Below are 15,081 nucleotides of genomic sequence, written 5' to 3'. Positions count from 1 at the left end.
GATCAGCTACACCCTCAGAAACGTCACTTGTGCTCTGAGTAAACATGTTTCAAAGATGTAAATAAGTCAAAATCGCCTGCGTAACACGTCACTGTATAGCAGTTTTAAATACTGTGAGCTGATGGCTTTATGAAATGATGTGGCAGGTAGGACAGTCCTCGGTTCGGAGAGCTTGATAGAAGTCACGGGTCACGGCACCAATGTAACCGCGTTGTACGTGTCCCACCAAAGATCCACATTCACGCTGGACTGGATGATGAGGTTTTTATTATTACAGTTTCTGCAAATGGATGAGTCCCAACATTAGCTTTTTCTGCTGGGTTTGATCTCTTTGATCTCTTTGTAGTACTCTGGTTAAACTGACAACAAAGCATATCAAAGAGCTGTCTTTTCACTTTACAGAAAATACATTTTAGAATATCACAATACATTTATAAATCTTTGCATTTTAACAAGATACTTTTAACAAGAGATCGTATAGTGGATTTTTAACGTTTACAATGAATTCAACATGTTTTTCTTTACTCTGAACTTTAACCAACATCATCCTTTTTTAATGTATATGAAAAAATAGGAATAAAAACAATAATGAGTATAAAAATGGGTACAATTTACCTGCAAATGGATGAGTCACAACATTAGCTTTTTCTGCTGGGTTTGATCTCTTTGATCTCTACAAGGGGAATTAATATTTAGTAAAACAGAAACAAAACGAAAATAAATCAAAACAGCTTGACAATATCAATCACATTACTATGCATGGTGAGAGATTTGTCAGCTGGGGTTATAATGTTTAAAATTAACTTATTTTGTGGAGCACCAAAAGATATGTCTTACCTTTGTAGTACTCTGGTTAAACTGACAAAACCCCGCCTCCTGGTCACATGTTAGAAGCCAAAACCAAACCCCACCCCATACCAGCAGATGGCACTGTTGGACTCAGCATTGCAGGACATTTACCAAAAACTATACACATATTTTAGCAGGAATTTCAATAAAATAAAAGTTATTATTACACCCGTTACACTTCTATAAGAAAGCACACATCTGGGAGCAGCACAACCAGCAAAAAAATCAAAGAGAGGAACACAGACAAATTGCAATTATTTTATTAAATTTAATGGACAAAATATAATTAAAATCGTATAATTCTGATATTTTTAGGCCAGCAAAGAAATCCTTGCAGGCCATGATGGCTCAGCGCGGTATTTTACAATATTTTCAATATTCAATATTCAATACAATATCCAGTCTCAATAAACTGGCTAGGAAAGCGAGCTCAGTTGTGGGCAAAGAGCTGGACAGCCTAACAACAGTAGCTGAGAGACGAGCACTGAAAAAGCTGAGGTCAATCATGGACAATCCATCGCATCCACTACACAGCATTATCTCCAGACAGAAGAGCAGTTTCAGCGACAGACTGCTGTCACTGTCTTGTACTACGGACAGACTGAAGAGATCTTTTCTTCCTCATGCCATGAGGCTCTTTAACTCCACCCGGCAGAGTAAAGGCCCACATTAAACCACACCACCTACATTGGATATTACCGAATCTTACTGCAATATGTATTCTGTGTAGCACTATTTAGTTACTCTATATAACACGCTACAGTGGGCATTTGCACGTCACACTGGGTATTTGTATATTGTATTCTTTTGGCTTTATTATTGTACTGTTCTCAGCTCAGGGATGCTGCTGGAAATGTGAATTTCCCTTAGGGGATGAATAAAGTATCTATCTATCTATCTATCTATCTATCTATCTATTCTATAGCCTAAGTAATGAGACCATTTTTAAAGCAACTTAATTTTGGTTTTGTCTTATACTTTTATGGTAGAATTTTACAATTTTTATGATCAATTATCGTGTGGATTGTTGATTTTCGTTTTACCTTAAGACTATTACTGTATACAGCAGCAGTGTTCAAAACTCCTACAGCCAGTGAATCACTCGCACTGCAGTGATTTTCTTTTGTTTCCGCCCTTCTGATGTTACAGCACAAAAGTCTTTCGACTCACTGTAGCTAGGATACCCCCATATGACCCCGCCTTCTCAGCAAAAATCAGTTGTGATTGGCCCCACTTCTGGCTACCGTCAAGTGATAGTAACTGTCGCGCAGTCGTTGCTATAAAGAAGACATTGGAGAATAACGGTATATTTAAAAAATATACTATGTTACGCTGCACTTTTGTCTCCGGAGTGGAAGAAAACAATATAATGTATCAAGCCACAGAATAAAGCCCTGGGAGGGACGTGCTTGTAAGTTTTTTTCTCTCAAATTTAACAGTACCGGAGCTTTTTGCGGCAGCCTTGCTAGTCAGTAAACAACAAATACTGTATTTTGTTTACTAGCTTACTGTTAAATGGTCTGTAGCTCTAAATGTATCCGCGTCAAGGCTTCACCTTACTCTGTATTATTAAACTAGTATGGTAAACGACAATAAACAAGCTTATTTACTTCATATTTTCAGGTTGGATTTTGGTCACCAGATAGTTGAAAGCTGGGTTTGTTTAGTGGTTATGGAGGCCGTCCAGTCTACTGTCAAATTGTCACGGTCCATTTAAGCATACAAAATCCAATGTAGAGTTTTTGCAACGAAGGTTGTTTTTCTATGCGCTTGTTTAAAAGCATGGAAAGCATGTAGGGGAAATTGAGTGATAATAATTGCTGTTGTGGTCAAATCTGATTTTCAAAAGGTATTAAACCTTTCACCGGTACGTCGTGGAAGACGCCTTATTTTCAACCATAATCTATACTGTACCTGTGTTGCTCAACCTTTTTGTAGCCAAGGTAAACTTATTTAATTCCATTCCAAAAAGGTCAAGGCACACCTTCTATCATAAAGGCTTATAAATGATTTCCCAAAACGAGTCCCCCCCCCCCCATTTTTTAAAATCATTTACTCGTGCATTCAATGGAAAATGACAAAATGGTCAGACGCTTCCTTCAAATGGGAAGGGCAAAATATGAATATCAGTCAATTTTTTCCGTTTGGATTTATTTTTTTTAGGCCCACAGAAAATTGTGTTATGTTGCTATCTTGGCATAATATACTGTATATCAAAAGAAGGCTTCAACCCTCATTTTTCAGTCAAAAAACTATGTTTCTAGCTTTTACCATTGTTAAGTAATCGATCCATCTATCTATCTACCCTGGTCATATCCCTTGAGAGGGGTGACTGACAGCAAGACAAACACATAGAAAAACAAAGAAACTAAATAAGGGTAAAAGTAGCAAAACACACACACACAAATGTCCCTCCCGGTGAAACATGACACCGGAAAGCGGCGATGTCACTCGGGTCAGGGTGCAGGGTTGGGTAGGGTTACCGTATTTTCCGCACTATAAGGCGCACCTAAAAGTCTTAATTTTTTTCAAAAGCTGACCATGCGCCTTATAATACAGTGCGCCTTATATATGGCTCAATATTAAATCGCAAGGTCTCGCAACTTACGCAACAGCCGCCGACTCGATTTTCCCCCGAACGTGGAGTAGTCCGCGGTGTATGCTGGGATTTATATACCGACGTTTCATTGGCTAACCAATGTGTCAATCATCATTTGAATCGATCGCTATTGGCTAAAGTTATTCGGAGCCTCGTATAGGCTAGAGGGCTGAAACAAATCCTGCGATTGGCCGAAAAAGATGTGTCAATCATCAGTCAAATCGATCGCTTTCTGCTGAAGTTATTCGGAGCCACGGATTGGCTAGAGGGCCAAAACAAACCCTGCAATTGGCCGAAAAAGATGTGTCAATCATCCGTTAAATCGATCGCTATTGGCTGAAGTTATTTGGAGCCTCGGATTGGCTAGAGGGCCGAAACAAACCCTGCAATTGGCGGAAAAAGATGTGTCAATCATCCGTTAAATCGATCGCTATTGGCTGAAGTTATTCGGAGCCTCAGATAGGCTAGAGGGCCAAAACAAACCCTGCAATTGGCCGAAAAAGATGACTGAATAGCAAGCTTGCTAAACTACACCATAAAGAAACATGTTTCATTAGTCTGTATTTGTAAACATTTTACTCTCCTGGATTTACTACACTCACGGTTGTAAGAAGACCATGATTGCGTATCATTATTGAACGTTAGAACTTAGGTGAGCTATGCGGCTTTATATTTTCCCGGTATCTTGTTTTAGAACGATCTTGATGTTGCTGTGATGAGTTGAGTGAATTAAACTCAATTCCAAGTGTTTATTGTCATATGCACAGTAAAGTTGCGAGCGAAAAAGAAAATAGAAACTAAGGAATGGTTGGCATTTCTTGAATCCCAAGACTTTAACCTTCCGAATGATATTTGAAATGATGCATTTGAGTGACATCGTACGGACACCGCATTCGCACGTGTCTACGACACGTATTTGCTTCTTTGCAAGCTTTGGGAATGTTAAGGGGGTAATCAGTTTGACTGAATCATCTGACTGTTTTGTCGACGTTCCCATTGTAGCGCCTTATAATCCGGTGCGCCTTATCTTTGGAAGATATAGGACCAAAAACTATTTTTTGGGGGTGCGCCCTATAACCCGGTGCGCCCTACAGTGCGGAAAATACGGTACTTTAACTTGATTACTTTTGTATTACTCTAATACCAAATATGCTAATAAAAGACAAAAAAAAACTAAATATGAATATAATGAAGACTCACAACACGTGGTAAGCTTTCTCTCCTGGCTTTGATCGCTTTGATCTCCGGCAAAACGAACATAAAATGCGACAAAAACCAAATGAAAATAAATCCAAACAGCTTGCCAACATCATTTTTGCCGTTCCATGTATTCCGTTACTCCCCAAGCCTGCACAAAATTGTGTCATTTTATTCATATCTAGTTTATTTTGTCTTTTATTAGCATATTTGGTATTGGAGTAATCCAAAAGTAATTGAAAGTAATCCAGTTAAAGTAACCCTACCCAACCCTGTCAGGGTGACACAACTCACTCTTCCGTTCAACAGCAGGGCCCGACAGCTTTCACTGGTTTACCTTTGCCACTTCAAACGGGTGCCCTGCGCATCTAAACATCCCACTATCCTTTTACAACACCTCCACTCATTCCATCACCAACGAGAGCTCTAGTTTCCACTATATTTAGACCTCTTTCCTGCAGTGCACTCATAACACCATCCATCCATGTCAATCGCGGCCTTCCTCCTTCCATTTACTTCTGCTCTGTAGATCCTCTTCAACATTCTCTCCTCATCCATCCTCCCCATGTGTCCAAACCAACCAAGTACTCTAATCCACACGCTTTCTCAGTTCCACTACTACTCCAGTTCTATCTCTCACAATTTCATTTCTCCATCTATCCAATCTTGTCACTCCTAACATACTCCTCAAACACGGCATCTCAAAAACATTTAATTTCCTTCTCAAATCTGCGTTCAGGCTCCAAGTCTCTGCACCATACAAATCAGTCGGCACAATCACACACCCATACAGTCCCCTCTTAACATCCATACTCATACTTTTGTTGCTCATCACTCTCCTCGGAGCACCCAAAACCTTGCCTCCTTTTTAACAACAGCTTATTTTTTTAAATTGTTATACCACAGGTTTCACCCCAGCTCTTAAATTTTTTAAAAAGTCTTTAATTTGATAACCGCAAATGTAGGCATTGAAAAGCACTCCCAATCATTGAATACAAGGAGCAACACAAAATAGTGGGGGCTTTCTCGACTGTTGGACAAAGATCTGATCAAAGCCACTCTTGCCATCTGACAGTGATTTTTCATACTAAACTTTCCCAAATACTTGACATTTAATCATGAACAGGGCCAGACACATCATATTGTTTTTTCTTTTTTTTAATAAAAAAATAAAAACAATTTTTTTTTTTAGGTTTTGGCACTCAGGGACAATGCTTCTGAAATTGTATGTATACGTTATGGCATTGAATGAGTTAAGTAGTCATGTGGTCAGAATTGGCAGTATAATGTGTTTGTAAAGTTTTTAACTGGACCAAAATGTAATTTTTTTTTTCTAAAATAAACTTTTGCCCCCAATTCATGTGGGTTTTTTGTCTTGTTTGTTTCAATTGTGTTTTTTGTGGACTTTGTTTCAAATTTGATTTCAAAAGCCATTAAAAACATTTTTGTATTTAACTCTCCTTCAGCTGTAGGAACCCTGTTTCTACAGTCTAACTTTTATTTATTCAACACAGTATTTGTAAAATCGGCAACATTCTGTGCAAGATATTTACTTTTTTTCATCCATCCATCCATCCATCCATTATCTGCACTGCTTATCCTCAGTAAGGATGCAGGTGTGCTGGAGCCCACCCCAGCCATCTTCAGGCAGTGGGCAGGGGACACCCTGAACTGGTTGCCAGCCAGTTGCAGGGCACACTGGGACAGACAACTCGGTCGCTCATTCAAACTTAGGGACCATTTTGAACCAGCCAATTAACCTGACATGCATGTTTTTGGAATGCGGGGGGAAACCGGAGTGCCCGGAGGAAACCTACGCAAAAACGGGGACAACATGCAAACTCCACACTGGAGGTTCAATCTCATGACCTCAAAACTGTGGCGCAAACGCGCTAACCACTGGGCCGCCGTTCTGCCCACTTTATTTCATACATTTTCATTATTTTTTGCAATAAAATCTTAAACAGCTTAAGTAATCTGCTGCCCACTACTCATATGGATGGATGTTTGTTACCGACCTGATTACCATAGAAAGCAACCATTTTAAGCGGTGGCATGATTTTTTTCAATATTAAAATGGTGCAATTTCCTGAAGCATACTAGACAAGGTCTCACGGCACATGAGTGTGCCCTGGCACACTGGTTTTAAAAACACTGATCTATGAAAGAAAACTTTATTTTGAACATTAGAGAATAAAAATAGGACAAAAACAATGACTCAACAACAAAAATAATGTTAACATGTTCGAAAAGGGGTAGTAAAAAGCAAGCAAGCCTTAGCCAACTTCATGACTTACCTTGAACTACTTTAAAACCTATAGTGTTTCAAATGAACAACATTATTAAAATTGTATTGAATTATTTTAACACTGAAATATGTTCTGTATTTTATCTTGTAGTTTTCATCGACTCGCCATCTCTAACCACTCGAAAATGGATGCTGAAATGGATTCTCAGAGGAGGTAAACAACAGGCTTCTGATTGTAATTTGATTGTATGCATTCGTAATCATTTTCTTTTTCTTTCTCTAATACGTCAGTGATAGCCAATCTGAATGTACATCAGCCGAGGTCTTCTGCCGAACCCCAGTGAAAGATAGAGATATTTTTATGCCAGGGACATCCTCTCAGACTTTAATGGATTGTGGGTCCTCAAGCGGGTGTTGTGACCCTCCTCTGTCAAGCATCAGGTGTAATCCAGCACCTCTTGAGTGTTCTAATGGACAAAAATCAAAGAGGCCCAGTTCCCCGGGCCCTCACCCTGTAAAAACAACCTGTGTTGCTGTGCATGCTGCCAGTCACAAACCGGGCTGCGCCTCCAGTCCCAAGAAGGGCCTTTCATCCAACGACGTGGAGATGCAAAGTCCCACAAGCCCTATAGGCAAAACACTGCATGTCAACAACTTAGCAGGAGATGGCGGAGCTTGCTCTGAACAGTGCAAAGATTCTCGGGGAGAGAAATCACATTGCTGTGTTTCCGTGTCTGGCGCTGGACTTTCACATGCATCAACTGGGGATGCTGTGGTGGCAGACTGTAGCGACTTCTCAGATTTGAGCCAAGATTTCAATATCAACCATTCTGGTTCCACTTGTGAAAGGTATTTATCGTTTTTGTTCCCATACAATGGTGGTGTCAAACTCATTTAGCTCATTTATCTTTCCTCAATATGTTTTTCCTTCACCAAGAAATAAACACTTGTAACGTTTATCAAATGTGCATGTTAAAAAAGAAAAGAAAAAAACAACAATTCGATTATTTTTCATTACTGTTTTTTACTTAGGGAAACTCATGCAGTCTGAAAAGTAACAAAAAAGCACACAAACACTATTTTAAATGCTTTTATATTTTCTGCTTTTTATGTTTTATGAAGATTTTTACCTGAATATGGGAACTTCGCTGTTTTAGAAGGCAGCTTCTTTAAACTATTGCAACGACACCCCAATTTTTTCTTTTTCTTTTTTATTTTTCATATTTCCTTCAACTTTGCGTCCGTGACTTTTAAGTGAAATGACAACAACATACGTTTCCTCAATTCAGCATAACTGCAGGTCATTTTGGGATGTAAGCTTATTTTCATCTTAGCAATGTCTAGCCAGTCACATATAACAATGTGGTGGGCCATATTTGGCCCACAGATCATGAATTTGATACATGATAGAATTTGATAACCAACCTGTAGAAAATCTTTACTAAAAACTAGATTAGAGAATTCTCTAAACACTTTTTATTGATATTTTTTACAATTTAAAATTAAAATACACCTATTGGCATCATAATCTCTATCAGCGGAAATTCATGGCTATATGCTCAAGATAAATGAAAAGAAAGCTAGGTTTATTTACATGACACAAAAAGAAGTGATTTACCTGTGAAACAACAAAGTTTCCCCTAAAAGCAATTATGATACTACATTTCCCCTTTGATATTCTATGTGTGTGTACTGATCACTGTAAAAATAATCTTACTTTGGAAGAAGACTTTCATTTCCTTTACATTTTCTTATTTGAATATAGTAAGAAAAAAGACCTAGAATTATCAGAATAATTTTCCAGCAGAACAAAATGAAAATCTTTGCAAAGCAGATCTGCTCGCATCTTTTTGTTTTAACCAAAATCAAATTCCTGTTGACTATGTTTAAAATGTCCTAACCCTAACCGTGTTACGTTATGTTTCTGTTGACCACCTCCATAACACTGGTCATTCTCTTCTAGTCTCTTAAGTGTTCCATCTCCTGTGCACGACGCGATCAAAAGATGGCTCGGAACCCCCGTTGATGATCTTAACAGGATGCCTCAGTGCGCACCCCCATTGTCTCACTTGAAAGTCATGTCTAACCACACCATCACAGTAAGGGTAAGGAAACTACATAATCCTTTCTTTAGAAAATATGGCAATTTTGTGGATGGGGTATGGAAAGTCATATACAGTAATCCCTCATTTTCTGCAGGGTTTGAGTTCCAAAATGAACCAGTGAAACCAAATAACAAACCTTATTTACAGGCTCAATCATTGGTTAAGCCAATAAAAGTACTTTACTTTATAAACGTGTTTTTTATTTTGGTTTTACAAATAACTTGTACTTTTAAATTATAATTTTGAAAACAATCTTCCTGCTATATTGCACTACAGCATTTTTTTTTTCTCTCTTCTTGGCAAAAAGATCCTTAAACACTGACATACGAGGGCGTAGGTTTGTGGTTGGCATTGATGAGTACCAAATCATTAACAAATATAAGTTTCACGTGAAAATAGGGGAAAGGCGCAGCCAATACATTGGTCCTATGCGTCACACAGCATTCAATCCATTCTGCACTGCTAGGTGAATAAGAAGTTGATCGACCAATCTTTTTTGGGGCGGAGGGTTATTACATGATATTGGTGTGGACAAAACAATGATCTCTCGATCTTGGGGGAAACGCGTCATGAAATGAAATGAGCTGCATTTATATAGAGCTTTTCAAGTCAATGACTTCCCAAAGCGCTTTACAATGTGCTCCACATTTCCCAATGGCGGCCTTGCAGCCATGTAAGGCGCTAACCTGCTTATTGGGGGTATTAGGGGTTCAGTGTCTTACCCAAGGACACTTTGACATGTAACACGGACGAGCCGGGATTCTAACTGGGTGCCCTTGATCCCAAGACGAGCGCTCTACCTCCTGAGCTACTGCCGCCCACCATCCTCGTACATGCCAAATATATGCCCTTGCTGACATGTCACCATTGATTACATTGGAGAACTGTGATCAACAGCTCTTTAAAGGGTCCATTCTTGAGCTACTTGCTGAAGTTCATGAAACACGAAATTGGAAGACAATTTGAATGTAGGTGATGTAAATTTGACGGGTTGTTTTACGTACGTGTATAAATAGAACTGCATCATTATTGTCGCTTAGGTAAGGAAGAGGCAGAGTCACTGTTTAGTCAATCAGAATGCAGAACCCAATGCAAGAAGAATGCCCGCAAAGTAGCAAAACGGCCAAAAATAAACCAAATAAATATAGTGAGGGATTACTGTTTAAAATTTCCAGCTAACTTTAATAGAAAATAAGATTTGACGTTACCAGTAGAACTGAATGGGATAACTGTTCGTCAACAAATGTTCTTGAAAATCCGTCCTATTTGTTTTTCCCGTGTTACAGACAGATCTCCTCAGAGAAGGAGAGGTGCCCGTCCCGTACCCTGGCAAGTTCAAAGACACATGGGACGATGTGCATGTCAAGATGCCTTGCTCTGAGAAGAATTTATTTCCAATAGAGACAGAGGTCCAAAATAGACACTGATGTAAATCAAATTAAAGTTGCAGTCATGACATTGATCCTAAAAAAAATTCATTATAGGATGGAGGTGGTGTCCAGAGTCGTTGGGAGTTGATACACTCTTCCCTGCAAGGAGGTTTCAAAAGTTCTCTGGATGTAAGGGTAAGACGGTTTGTCAATAATGTGCATCTCAAAATCAGAAACAAATCCAGTACTATTTTCATTTTACTCACCCTTAAATTTTAACAGTATTGTTATCAGTTTTTTTCGTCCATTTTGCACCAACAACATCCACCAGAGGGTAGTGTTTGCAAAACGATCACCCTTCAGTTTTGCTGTTGCTCCTGATACTTAACTTCATCATGCATTTCATCTCCATTTGAATATTTTTTTTAGTCCTGATATGATATTTTACGGATTTCTTCCCATTAGGACAGTATCTTGAGATATAATACAGCACATGCAAAGAAATGGGACTTCACTGCCCTGAACCTTCTTTGCACTGAGGTAAGAGTAATGCATGGAAAGGCATTATTTAGATTGTCTGAATTGTTGTTGTTGTTTTTTTTGTAGTCATTTATTCTGAATATGCACAATAAGTACTGCAAGGCTTCCTGCTTATTATCAATTTCTCAACACAGAAACTTGTAAAACAGCAAACAAAGAAAGAGAAAACAAAATGTATATTCAGAAAGAAGTGGCAGAGACATATCTTATTAGCTCTCACCCCTTTACAAAACAATTCAAACACCAATTTTATAAGTAAATGCACGTATTATACATACACATGTGCATACTGTATATACACTGACATACGTGCATTTACACTTTTACAATCCTATTTGCGTACTTACATATATATTCACATATATACACATATATATATATATATATATATATATATATACAGGGATCAGAATTTTCCGCAGATCCGCGGATTTTCGCTGTTTTTGAACCCCAAAGGCATTCCGACTTTTTCCGCCCTGCTTTATTCCTGGACCCTGGCTATTTCAGCTGAAAATGAAAATCTCCATTCTGATCCCTGTATATATATATATATATATATATATATATATATATATACCTACTGTATATACAACCTGATCTTTCTGCCTCTCGTTACTATGCCATACATTGATACATAAATCAAATTCACCAGTAATTATTTATTCATGGTCATTCTCCTTTGTACCCTAAGCAACATATATTTGTACCTTTTCTTGACCTGATGATATTTTGACTTTACTTCAGGTCCTCATTGAGATTGTTCCATGGTTTTACACCGGTTATAGATATACAAAAACTTTTCAATATTGTTTTTACATTTAAGATTTTAAAGTTATGTTATCCCCTAAAGTGATAGCCTTCCTCCCGAGTCTGAAATGTGTTCTTCATATTTTTTGATGATAACCAGTTTTTGCCTTAGACTTGATAATTGCTGTTTGATATGATACAATATCAAGAAATTTCAACAGTGGATTAGTGTGTTCCAAATAGTTGACTTGATTATTAATCCTTACATCTCTTTTCTGTAGTAGGAAAAAAATTGTCATTTACAACAACGTAGTGAAACATTGTATGCAACAAAATTCGACATTGCTCCTCCAGGGCAGCTATGTAATAAAGACTTTGAAGAGAATCATATGATTAAAGACTGTCAGGATAAATAGGTAAAATATTTGCAACGTAATGCATTGAGACTGGCCTAGGTTATAATAATACAGTAATGCAATAAAAAATAGTCCATTGCATCAATAGTGCACTAACACTTAGCAAGAAAAATCCCAAATAAGCCGCAAAATATATATTCTCAGTTTTATGCAATTGTTTAAGGTGGTGATGGCCCTATTTCAACTACAGAGTACATCATTTTCAATATGACAGGATCTGATTTATCTTACTGCACACATAATTATCCTAATGGAACTATTTTTTGGGAATATACAGTATTGTACATAAAGAAATTATAGCCCCACACCTACTGCTAGATGTAAACTTGTAAATGGTTGTTGAAATTTCCAATCCTTGGACTAATGACTTGGTGTAAGTTGATGTTTTTGCCATTGATTGGTTGCTTGAGTCACTTTATTGCTTTATCCAATTTAATTAAAAGGATCCATCCCATCTAAAATGATGCTAGGTAAGACTTTCAAATTTGCCCTTTCACTGGCCGACCTCTACTTAAATGCAGTGAGTATTTCTTCTGCGTTCCATTTTACATTTTCATGGTCGTTGACCATTAAAAAAGTCCACTTTGTATAGGCTGCCAGTAAACAAGTTATGTTTTAAATTGTAAACACTGCCTACAGTATTGTTAGTTTACACATTGATAAAAGGGGGTTGTTCAGGTAATATTCAATTAAACAAACATTTGTGACGAGTCATTGTCCAGACATACCACAGCCAGGCTTCATCGATTGACACCCCCTCAGGCTGTAGGAGAGATTAAAAGAAATAAGAATTATACAAATTGGGACGAGTCTGGAAATTGTCATCGTATTTCTCTCCTGCCAAATGAAACTGTCACTGTGCCACTTTGTGATAAATGTCTAAAGGCCTGCCGTGGAACCCATCCAGGGCAAAATACAACTGATGCCTTAGGGACCACGCAAACATTTGTGCTTTGTCAAGCATTTCCCACTTATGTTTGTCAAACGCTAAGTTGCATCAGTCGTTCTGATGTATATTACATATGTGACTACTAAAAAAACAAAAATGCACACTCGAAAAAGGCTTGGATTTCATGTAAATGAGTAATCAATTCTGTGAGTACTTGATTACTGGAGCCTGGTTCGGAATTTGACTATAGGTTGGTTAACTTTGGTTGTGTGGGCTGGATATCGGATGAAATTATGATTTCTTAACTGATATATATATATATATATATAATGTATACATATATGATTTCTTATATTTCTTATTTTGTATATTGCCGTTTTCTAGAAATGTTCATAGAAATTTCCAAATGTTTTTGCTGAAGTCACTGTCTTTCTATTTTATATTTACATTTCTTGGATTACAATTATGAAAGTCGAACCATGTTTGTGTAAAATTGTATTCATTCAAACAGGGCATTCTCACAAAAATGAGAAAATTCCTACTCTACATAATTTAATTTGAAATTTAATTTTAACCATAACTTTGGAAAACTTTGATTTTCATTAATATTAGTATTACAACTGATTGTTACCTGAGCCCACGACTCTCAGGGTGATAATCCCCAAGAAAGGATAGGTAAGGGTAGATTTAGTTTCTTCACTTTTATTTTATAGACACATGGTTCTGTGTTTAGAGTAGTAGTGTCTTATACAACAAATTAATGTTGGTTAATAGTTTGATTCTGCATTTTTTCATATATTTATGTACTTCTACCCACATTCATCAACTCCTCCAGAATGTAGAATCCTTAAAACATTTTTTTTAGAGATTCATCAACAAATAATCGTTTGACAAATTAGTCTCCAACCTTTTCTCACTATTTTAATGGCCTCTGTGACATATCAGAAGACAGTGTAAAATGTAAAAGAAAAACTGATGTAAATTTTAAACTTTGTATGTAGGATTCGTTTCCTGATCGATGAAGGTGCTGTATCTGAGTCAGATCAGGAGGCTTCTCCTGCTACTGGTAACCGGGGAAACCTGTATTTCTTAATGTGGGGTAGCCAACCCCAAAAATGCCCCGTAGGTGAATGGGCACCGCCAAGCCGTACTTGCCCCCCAAAAAACACTGGAAGTGTTGTTTTGATGAACCAGGCAATTAAGGGATCAGTGAACCGTGAATCACGGAAACCAGTTCTATCTGTATTATTCAGAAGAGAAAGCTCCTACCCAAAAAACTGTCCTAGATACAAAATACAAAATAAATTTTTGAAAATTAGAAAATGATACTCTGCCCTAGATTATGAAATACTATAATTAAGCACTACATGTTTTTTGTAGGAATGTGTGTTACCGTAAGCTGCTGCCAGCAAACTTTATTATGTTGATATCCAACAAGTTAATGAGCGGAACCTGCGAAAAGCCAGTTGAGGTAAACTGTGTATAAGATCATATTTCTCTCTTCATACTGCCACATCCTCCATCTAGCATCTATTAGTCCCAGGGGAGCGTTTTACGACGGCTGCCAGCTTGTTACATCTGACAGCGTTTAGTCAGACCTGCTCCGCTACCATATAAACGTTCCCCGGATAAATTGCCCAGCAAAAGCTCCGGCTTCAGAAAATCAAACCAGGCCGGCTGCTCTTTGCGAGTGGTCATTTGCATTTGCTCCAGAAGGCCCATTTAATCAGCTGCTCTGCTTACCTTGATAGAATAAGGCGAGGGATTTACTGCATGGGCATTTGAAGCCAATATGCTCATAAGTGATGGCGTTGTAAATCTGCCCGTATGACGGGAGTAAGTGTGTTTATTTTCGGGAGGATTTGCTGAGGCAGGCTGGAGGCTGAAGTTTATAGCGGTAGGCACCCTTCACAGTTTGATGTGCCTTTTTGTTTTTTTCTCTGCGTCTACATCGAGAGGCCTTTTTATTTTGTTTCACTAATTCGGAAGTGTGTTGAGTGAAATATAATTTCCTCCCGAGGGACTTCCATCAACATTGTGTAATCCCCATAATGGGATGCTTCAGGTTTTTCCACCTGGATTACCTTATGTGGATTTTACTAATTAGCAGAAGATGCTTGA

At 37.9% G+C, this 15,081-nt stretch overlaps 1 protein-coding gene across 1 annotated transcript in view; it reads left to right on the top strand.

Moving 5' to 3' along the window:
- Nucleotides 1–2,091: 2,091 nt before the first annotated feature.
- The window catches only part of parga (poly (ADP-ribose) glycohydrolase a), a 36,440-nt gene continuing 23,450 nt past the window's right edge, over nt 2,092–15,081 (top strand). Inside the window, exons 1-7 of the mRNA XM_088351358.1 lie at nt 2,092–2,260; nt 7,045–7,107; nt 7,185–7,742; nt 8,857–8,998; nt 10,285–10,407; nt 10,483–10,563; nt 10,834–10,908. Coding sequence (XP_088207484.1) covers nt 7,079–7,107; nt 7,185–7,742; nt 8,857–8,998; nt 10,285–10,407; nt 10,483–10,563; nt 10,834–10,908 — 1,008 coding nt within the window. The 5' untranslated portion in view covers nt 2,092–2,260; nt 7,045–7,078. The remainder of the gene's footprint in view (nt 2,261–7,044; nt 7,108–7,184; nt 7,743–8,856; nt 8,999–10,284; nt 10,408–10,482; nt 10,564–10,833; nt 10,909–15,081) is intronic.

Source organism: Urocampus carinirostris, chromosome 13 (assembly GCF_059441175.1).
Source record: "Urocampus carinirostris isolate Australia breed hairy pipefish chromosome 13, RoL_Ucar_1.0, whole genome shotgun sequence".
NCBI classification, from domain to species: domain Eukaryota; kingdom Metazoa; phylum Chordata; class Actinopteri; order Syngnathiformes; family Syngnathidae; genus Urocampus; species Urocampus carinirostris.
The sequence above is the reverse complement of the archived record's forward strand: the minus strand, read 5'-3'. Positions and strand labels throughout refer to the sequence as shown.